The 9611-nt window shown below is 44.2% G+C and overlaps 2 protein-coding genes across 2 annotated transcripts in view; one reads left to right on the top strand and one right to left on the bottom strand.

Moving 5' to 3' along the window:
- igfbp3 (insulin-like growth factor binding protein 3) overlaps positions 1–6798 on the top strand; it is an 18998-nt gene extending 12200 nt beyond the window's left edge. Inside the window, exon 4 of the mRNA XM_031869734.1 lies at positions 3352–6798. Coding sequence (XP_031725594.1) covers positions 3352–3477 — 126 coding nt within the window. The 3' untranslated portion in view covers positions 3478–6798. The remainder of the gene's footprint in view (positions 1–3351) is intronic.
- Positions 6799–7353: 555 nt separating this feature from the next.
- igfbp1a (insulin-like growth factor binding protein 1a) overlaps positions 7354–9611 on the bottom strand; it is a 2974-nt gene continuing 716 nt past the window's right edge. Inside the window, exons 2-4 of the mRNA XM_031869694.1 lie at positions 9282–9451; positions 8846–8974; positions 7354–8559 (exon numbers count right to left, since the gene is read on the bottom strand). Coding sequence (XP_031725554.1) covers positions 8449–8559; positions 8846–8974; positions 9282–9451 — 410 coding nt within the window. The 3' untranslated portion in view covers positions 7354–8448. The remainder of the gene's footprint in view (positions 8560–8845; positions 8975–9281; positions 9452–9611) is intronic.

The following is a 9611-nucleotide window of genomic DNA, read 5'->3' as shown; positions in this document are numbered from 1 at the left end:
TGTGTGTGTGTGTGTGTGTGTGTGTGTGTGTGTGTGTGTGTGTGTGTAGATTCAAGCCGTAAAGAAAGGATTGCTTGAGATGACTGCTAATAGTTCTCAGATGAAAGAGAGACTGAGCGGAAATTCAAAGGTAGCCAAGCAACAGGGGAATGCACACATGCACATTTTGCTCTTCCTCTCCCTTCCGCCTCTCCTTTGGCTTTTCAACACACACACACACACACACACACACTCACACACACATTCACATTCACATTCACATGCACACACCAAGCACATACAGGACTCCATCATCATTAACCAGAGCAGAGGAACACAATGTGAAGCTCCTCTGCCCAGTCGCGTCCACTGGGTCGGGGCCGAAATAGAAGTTGGCCGCAGACTCAGACGATGGCTCCCTGAGGTGTAATGAAGGGAGGACAGGAGAGAGAGAGAAAGAAAAAAGACTAAGACACAAGAGGAGGAAGAGAAGAAGAGAGGAAGGAGGAAAACCGAAAAGAATCTCTTGATTCTTAGTGCGTGAGAATGGGTGTGTTTGGCTGCGTACTTGCACCTAGACTGCTGCGGTAGTTGTTGGCGAGGTATTTTAATAGGCCTCTGTCTCTATAAAGCTGCCTTTGATCATGCACTCAGGCTGCACGTGGATGTCGAAGACGCCGGAAACAGACACCTGGTCACACTCTAAATTCTGTCGGGTCTGTCTGCTTCTGCATCGCTGCGCAGCCGGCTGCAATGCAGTCCGTCAATATTACGATCGTTTTGTTTTTGGCATTTTAGGAAATATCCCCAAAGGGAGTTAGAAGGAGTACAGGAGTGCAGGGGTTCTCCGCCTTTTGTAACTTAAGGCCCACTTCTGATTTTTAAAAGATTTCCGTGGACCACCTTCCCAAATACATGAGAAAGTAATACATAACGTGATAAAGAAGAAAAAAAAGCAAACCTGGCTGTTAATGTGTTATTCTCTCAGCTCCATAGTTAACGTACAGACATAAGAGTGGTATCGATCTTCTTACACAACTCTTGGAAAGAATGGGAATAAACATTTAGAATCGATGTTGACTATTGGTTGAAGATGCAACACAGTTGCAGTCTCCAATGTTGAAGTCATCAATATAAGCCGACACACCAGTGGCGTCTTGACACGTAACCACAAGTTATCACGTGTCGGTATAAACCAACGTCCTAATTCCCAGTGTCATTGTTCAGCAGCCCTTCGAAAAAAAAGCAGCTGTTTCATCACACTTGCTCCCCAACTCATCACATCTTGGCTGGTGCTAAATGATGCAACGCTGCCTGTGTGTTTTGCACTTGTGCAAACATTGTTGCGCTACTTCCCAGCTGGTTTGTGGTCTGATTCACAGCTCCTCCTGTCCACAAGGAGAATTCTCCTTGAGCATGACACTGAACCACATTGCTCCCAATGTATGGAAATGAGAAAATATAAATAATGCATTGTGGACAAAAGCATCTTTAAATCAATGTGACGCAGTGTATCAGGGTTATTTTAAGCTTTTAAAGGTACAGTGTGTGACATTTAGGGGAACTAAGTGGCAGAAAATGGAAGAGCATATTCATAATAACTATGTTTTCATTGGTGTATAATCACCTGAAACTAAGAATCGTATTTTCGTGAGCCTAGAATAAGCCCTTCATATCTACATAGAGAGTGGGTTCTCTTCACAGAGTCCGCCCTGTTGCACCGCCATGTTTCTACTGTAGCCCAGAACGGACAAACCAAACATTGGCAAAAGCCTTTTGCGTTTTTACACTACCTGAAGGCCACCGTACTTCTCCGACATCCTTGAAAAGGGACGGGTGAGAGAAGAGGTTATCAGTTGGATGCAATCTGCAACCTCCCCACTAGATGTCACTAAATCACACACAGCCTTCGACAGTCTTGATGCTATATGGATGTGCAATCCTTCCGAATACCTTTCTTCTTACCATCCCTGGCAGCCATTGGTTTCCCTTAATTTCTCTGCAGTTTGCATTAGTTTAGTCAGGGTTAGATTGTCATTGTGCGGTAATAGTAGATTAAGTTAAGATTCATGTGAAAAGTCTGCATTAAAAAAAAAGTATTGTGTAACTTACACACAAATGAATGTAGACCGCAAGTGTTGTATCGATTGTAGATTCAACAGTCTGCTAATTCATTTTCATATTGTACAGAAATGGATGGTGACCAATGGCTATCTATAAGGCAAGTGGTTTACAGTAAATGGGCTAAAAATGCAAATCCACTGGTTTAGTCATTTACATCGTCAAAGTAAGCAGCTAAACCTCATAGCTGTTGTTTCAATTGAAATCCAGTGTTCTGGTGTACAGAGAAAGGTATATATATTTATGGACTGCCCCCTGTGGGACATCTGATGTTACTGCATATGTGTGTGTGTGTGTGTGCGCGTACGTGTGCTGGTGGGGGGTATGTATATGTACAGTAGATACAAATCTTGTTTGTGTGCGCCTACATGTTTGCTGATGTGTGTTTATGTGCACTCGTGCATGCGCAGGCCATAATCGCCTCCAGATGATTTCTAGTTTCTGCGAGTTTCCCAGAATAGCAGCCCTCCAACCTTGGCCTTGGCAAATACTTTAGCAACTCCATGTTTACCTTCACACTCCTTCACTCTCACTCGCTCAGTGAGTTCCTCATTCCCTGCCCCTCTCTATCAAAAATAATCTGCTTTTTCATCGTTTGCCCCCGCTGGTCAGGAGCACATTAGCCTGATAGATAAACAGCTCACAGAGGGGACAAACTCAACGGCATGCTGGTTGCACGTTGGACGCCTGTGCGATACTCCCCTGCTCTGGTCGTGATACATTTATCCTCGTCTTTCACAAGGCGAGCAGCTGCATTATGCAGTGTTTCTCTCTCTGATAGTTACAGCATGTAAAAGCTGGGAGGCAGCTCCAGACAACAGGGCATTCCTCTCCGTGATCAATGGTGTTTTGTCTTATTAGAGTTCTGCTGAGGCATGACTCGGCCTCCTGACAAGCATCCAAAACCTAAAAGCCAACAAAGAGAGATAGAGTCTTATTAAAATAAACACATGCACGTTGAGGGTTGTGTTGATAAAGCTGTGTCAGGGCAACTCCTCACCTTGGAAACGCTAATCTGTTTTTGAGACAGTGTGTCCCAAAGCGATAAGTCCTCCGCTACTTTCCAGTCTTTTCTTCCGTCGGCCTCTAAACTAAGGATGGAAGTTAGAGCTTGTCGAGTGATGTTTGTCCATGAACTGTCTGTTGCAAACCTTTTTTCTTTTCGAAGTCTGTTCATGTTCATCTCTGCATAGCGTTTGGTAAAAGCAAGCAATCGCCATACTAATTCTTTTTCCCAACCTGTTTTCGCAGTGCCGTCCATCCAAAGGCAGGAGGCGGGGCTACTGCTGGTGCGTGGACAAATACGGGCAGCCTCTGCCCGGCTACGACGGCAAGGAGCGGGGCGAGACGCAGTGCTACAACCTGGAGAGCAAATGAGGGGACGAAGGGATGACGAGTGGATGGAGAGAGGAAGACAGAGGATGGGGCGGGGGAAGAAGGTAGAAAGACAGAGAGAGAGACTACTTTGCCCTTGCATGTAGTTTTATGTAAACATTTGAAGGGGCTCTGGGCCTTTTATTTCAGGTCTGATTTCTGTGGGAGAGTTCGGTAGAGAGCAATGGGGAGGGGAGGGAAAAGGGGTGGAGCACAGCCTCGGCGGCCGGCCGAGTCTCCTGTCCATCACAGCTATCTGTCCTGTGCTTAGGGAACCTTTATCCTTTCTTTGAAACAAAACAAAAAAAAAACAATTAAGCTGAAAGCTGAGAGAGAAGGGGAAGAAAGAGAGAATCCTACCATCTGCACTATTCTTTCAGAGAGAGAGGAAGGAGGGACTTTTCCACTCACTTTAAAGAGGACTTGTTTGTGACTGTGACCCGAAAAAAACAAAACGTACCACCGCCGTTTCTATTGTGTGTGTCTGTCTGTGAGTGAGTAACCGAGAGTCTGTGTGTGTCTTAATGTGTGAGCACTTGCATAACATACTTGTGCACAGCTGCATGTCTGTGCAAGATGGTGCGCTTTCCCAAAAAGTGTTTATTTGTGTAAATACTGTAAGTCACTAAGCTCAGTTTAGAGTTATCAGACTGCCCATCCCCGGCCCCTGCTCCATTAAAAACAATGCAGAAAAAGTAACCGCTCTCTGGCTCAGGGTCCATTTTGAATTGAAGGATTGTGGGATGGCAGGACTTTGGCTTCTTATTCAGCTCCAAAGGCCCTCCCTGCTGCCTCTGGCTTGTCCCTCGCCCTGCTATAGGGCAGGGGATGGAGGCGAACCATGCAGTTACAGTGCCTTAAAAACCGACCTTTTCATGCCTCCCCTCCCCTTCACCCCCTGTAGTCTTCCAATAAAGGAATACTTCACTGAAAATCTACCTTTTGAGTATCAAATACTTGGATGATCCGGCAAAAACAGCATAAAAACATCCATGGAAACTTATGAAACCACTCCTCCAGCAAGGTACACTACACGCTGCAGACATATGAGGTGGCGTTTACTGAAGGAATGGATCGACTGCCGATTTAGATGGAAAATGTGTCAACATATGAGCCTTGTTGCAGACTTCTAATGAGGCGCTGATGGAAAAGTCTTTCTTCTTTATTGGTCAGTGCAAAACGACCCCAAATAACAGCTAAACACATCAGATTGGATAATGAAGCAAACATGAAATGGCAATTCAGTCAGACTATCAGGCCTCCGAAATATGGCTGAAGGCACAGCTTTCATTGTCGCTAGAACAGATAGCTGTTGATGTCTGCAGTGTAGTTGCGATTGACAGACAGCTGAAGAGCTAACTGTGCTAGCAACGAAGAGAAGTTATGTATTTAGCCATAATTTGGTGACGATACGAATGTACGGAAAGTGGAGAGGTGGCTAATGCTGCTGCAGTGGTTTGAGGAGTTACCATGGACATTTCTACACTTTTCTATTACTCTGGGTTTCCAATAGAGTCCACTGTAACTGCTGTGAATCTCCAGTATTGAAAACTCAAAGGATAGATTGTTGGTGGAGTGTTATTATAAGGCGATCACATGCCGCCCTGCAATCCAGGTTAGTTTAGATTCGTCTGTCTTCTGTCTCTTTCCCACAACTGTTCCTGTCCACATCCATGTCCCTGTTCCACTTGAATCCTGCTCTCCTGCGTCCTCATCCCCATCCTTGTCTGCTCTGGTGCTTGGGTCCTCCAATCCTACATGTCTTTACCCCCTGTCTAAAACTTTGTCCTCGTCTGTGTGCCTGATCCCGTCCCCGTCTCCAACCCACTAAACCGCGCTGTTAGTCCCCACTCCAGCACCCTTCCCAGCCTCTGGTCCTTTTTCCTGTCAGTGGTGCAACCTGGTGTAGCCTTGTTTGAACGGGACAAGCCCGTTGTGACCGGCCTGCCCTGCAGCAGGTGCCAGCTGACCCTATGCTTCAAGCGCCCAAGCACAAGCACTTAAAGCACTTTAGCTGCGCCGCTACTCATCAATGCATGCAGTTAAAGACAATTGGACCTATCTGCATCTGCATACCTTTCCTCAGAGATAATGTCAGATGAAACATTGTGATACTGTAAGAAAACAATAATAACCCAGGGAGGAGGGGGAAATAAAGATCGGGGAAAAAACAACGAAGCTACACCAGGACTTCTGACACCAACCTTAGCGAACAGCCCCTCAGAAATTTTCCATTCAATGCAACTGTTTTCTTTTTTGTTGTTGTTTTTCTTTGAAAAAAATGCTTGTATGATCATATGCCAACAAATCTCCACAAGGTGGACACAGCACCAAATATGCATTCACACTAGTGGTAGGGGGTCTGAGGGAGGAGGCGGGGTTCTCCCCGAGGAGCTTCCTGCCCGATGCTCTCCCACATCCTGTGTAAAGACTTGAAAAGTGGAGAGAGTGCCGACAAAGAATGCTTGCCCAGTAGCTTGGTAGCATGAAATCGGCTGTACACGTCCTTTAATATTGAGCAGCAACTTATAACCAACCTGTTGGTGCTTTATCCCATCTATTCAAAGACTTGATGTACGGGGAGGAACATACATACAAATATGTTTAAGCTATTCCCTCCCTCATATTTGTAAGTGTGTCTTTTTATATATTATTATTTCCTGGCCAGCTATGTGTCTGACTAGACATCATGTACAGTACTTAAAAAATACAATTATTTATCTAAGAAAGAATTATAAGCTGATCCAAACTAGGTTTTCTTATGAACAATTCAGTGACTCACCGATTGCACAGCAAAGTGTATTTAATTCAGTGTATTTTGGGGAATATAATCACTAATGAATGTTTTTTTTTTTTTTTTTTTTTAATGAACCGTTTCCTTCTGTTGCTCAGCTGGGTCATTTGTAAGCTCCGTGGCCAACAGGCGAGTTTCAGCCTCGGGCAAAATCTGTGTCAGTCAGGCACTCAGGTCTCTGGTCATCTTAGTTCACTGCTTCTTAAGGCCGGTGAACCTCTCACCTCTCAATAAGTCACTTCTCTCCATGCACACCCAGCCATCCCGCCTCCGTCTGCAGAGCCAAGGTCACACTTCTGTAATGTCACTTTTTATTTTCTATCATTCTTTTTTCCCTGCTGGTCATGCTAAGAATCTCTCTGTTCACGGGTCAATGTATTTTGTTTTTTGTTTCAAGTTTATCCTTCAAAGAGGATTTTATTTTTTTTTATTATTCAAACTTTTCATGATACTTATCTAGAAATCACACCGCTATTATTTTCTCTGAGAAATGAAATGATTTTGATTCAAAATATAATTTGTATTTAATGTCTTGTGTTTTTTTTTTGTTTTTTTTTTAATAAAAAATGAACACATTTTAAGATGCTGTCCCTGATGTTTGTTTTCATGTCATCCGAGACTTTTTTTAAATATCACTGGGAAGAATGAGGCCTGTACTGTCACCAATAGGATGGCCATCTCAACTTCATTTCTGCAGGCGATCGGGACTCCTCTTGAAGTCCTTGAATGCAATCAAGCTCCCCTCAGTCTTGGAATGTGTCAATAAGGATAAAGCAAAGGTTCAATTTGTAAAGAATAAAAATAAATCTGGTGGTGCCGGGCAGGCTGGCAGTGGGCACAAGAGGTTGAGGCGAATTCCTGTGCCGACCAAGGCAAACAGAGAGCGGGTCAAAAGGCAGCGTGGAGCTGCATCTCCCCGCGAACTGTCTAAAGTTAGACAAGGACCTCCGCTTTAGATCCCCGTGATAACACTGCACACAAACACGCCGAATATAGAAAATGTGGTGCAGGGGTGCATCTACACAGACTTGCATAATGTCCTGATGAGGCTGTAATGATTCTGATGTTTTGCCACCTATGGATGTTTGTGCACAAAGTAAACCTGTCTGAGGTGAAAGAGAGGCCAGGAGCGCATAGCTGACGTTAATGTTTTTATTAAATATATCACCTTTTTTTCTTTTTACATTACATCTCAATTACAAAAGTTTACATACACACGTGAGCAGTTTTTCACTTTGGAATAGACTCACACAAACAATAATTCTTTCTCCAACAGCAGCATGTAGATGAAGAGCAAAGGCGTCCCACGGCCTGGTTCGCCGAGGGACTCGCTCTTTGTGGTCATGTGTTCTCGGTCAGAGACAACAGCAACATGTAAAATAAACTAGCAAGTCTTTTTTGACAGATACATCGACACAACTTACAGCAGACACATAAATATTGGAGGTAGGTTAATGTAGAAATACCCGTCTGAGAGGCGGCGCAGGGAGGCACTGCCTGTCATGCAAACTGCAACCCCATGGAACCATGGGAAATGTTTTCTGAGTACTATTTAAGGATTCCCGACTGAGAGTTTTGCATTCACTGACAAGAGCTGATCATGTGTCAAATCAACAACAACAAAAAAACATAACAATGGCAACAAGGTGAAAATGAATCATAAAAACATTTAGAAATATTTCTAAATGACATTTGGTAACTCAGTGCTTTTGTTCTTGCTTAGTTCATCACAAACCAAACCTCCAGACAACTCATTAGTGGAGTTACTCAGAGCCAAGATACATATGTACACTTTATACACCCATAAAAAATAACAATATAATAATAATAAGGCAAAAAAAATGATATAAATACTCGTAAAATAATTACAAATAACAAATAAAATGAAATAAAGTTGAAATAAATAAGGCTGAAGAGTAGAAGTGTATGCATCAATATTAAAATCTTCTTTTCAGAAAAACAAAAATAGATATTTTTTTCTCTTTGGGACGGGTGTTTGAAGAGGAGGGAGGTTGGGGATCAGGGTATAGCTGGGACCCAAAGCCCCGCAATGACAGTGTACCTGAATTAAACACCACCATGGACAAGATCAATAAATAAACAGCTATCAAAAAAGGAAAAATCAGTGGCTTACTTCTTTTTTTTTTTTTTTGTGAGATCTAACTCAGCGGTTGGTCTCTTTAAGGGCACTCGGCATCTGCAGCCAGGTCAGTCGAACCTAAAATCTTCTTGCCGTTCCAGGGGTTCACACACCAGCATCGACCCCTCTGTCCGTCCAGAGAGGACTCGCACTGCAGAAGAAAAACAAACAGAAAATCATTTCATTCAGCTGCTTGAATTTTTCATTTTATATGTCATACACAGGTGTATGGCAATGCAGCACTACCTACAGTATGTAAAATCACACTAAATGAAACACACACTTAAAACACCCTGCCTGCAACACACACTCACTCACACACTTGTAATACTGTGGTTGATAAAAATCTTGCCTCACACACCACACACACAACTTGGTGAGATTATCTCATGCTGAGTGTTATGAATCCAACACACACTTTAGCTAAAGATAAGTACCTGTTTGGGTTTGTAAAACCCGTGTTTGTCACAGTTGGGGAGGTAGAATCTGGTTAATTTGTCCCCTAATTTCTGCTGAGATTTGGCAATCTTGTCCAAGGCTCTCTGCAGCTCAACATGACAGGGCCCCTGTAGAGAGGACGCAGGGGAAAGAAGGGTTTAACTGGGCTCTGTAGCCGACACACAGAATTAATAATGAACACTGCTTCATTATCAGCAAGCACGTGGGCTGGCATCAATATAAAACTTATAACAACAAGCATCCCCCATTCCCTGTCTCCCCCATCATCTACTTCAACGGCACGCGAGCTCCCCCGAGTGGTGCACAAGTCCCCTCCCCAAACCTCCCCAAAACTTTTAGTAACATAAAAGGGGGATTTCATAGATTCCACACAATGATAGGCTACTGGTACAGCGTTTTTTGAGGGGGTCTCACCTGTTCGACCAGTTTCCTGCCGATGGCGATGAGTTTGGCTTTCATGCTCTCCTGAGCGTCGGCAGCAGCCCTCGGGTCGTAAGGCTTACTGTGGCCGGGTAGGTAGAGGCTGGAGCCGGGGTCCGACGCGATGGCTGCGTTCTCCATCTCGGCCTCTGGCTCTCCCTGATCTTGAGAGAGACATTGAATGAATGTAAAGCAGGGCTGACTGGAAGTAACTGTAATTATACTACCCAGGTGTATTTTTTTTGGGGGGGTGGGGGGGGGGGGGGGGGGGGCGACTCGGGGGGGGTGTGGGGGGGGTGTAAAGAGGGGGGTTTTTTGGGGACT

This window comes from Anarrhichthys ocellatus, unplaced genomic scaffold (genome assembly GCF_004355925.1).
Source record: "Anarrhichthys ocellatus isolate YVR2014 unplaced genomic scaffold, GSC_Weel_1.0 scaffold48, whole genome shotgun sequence".
NCBI classification, from domain to species: Eukaryota; Metazoa; Chordata; class Actinopteri; order Perciformes; family Anarhichadidae; genus Anarrhichthys; species Anarrhichthys ocellatus.
The sequence above is the reverse complement of the archived record's forward strand: the minus strand, read 5'-3'. Positions and strand labels throughout refer to the sequence as shown.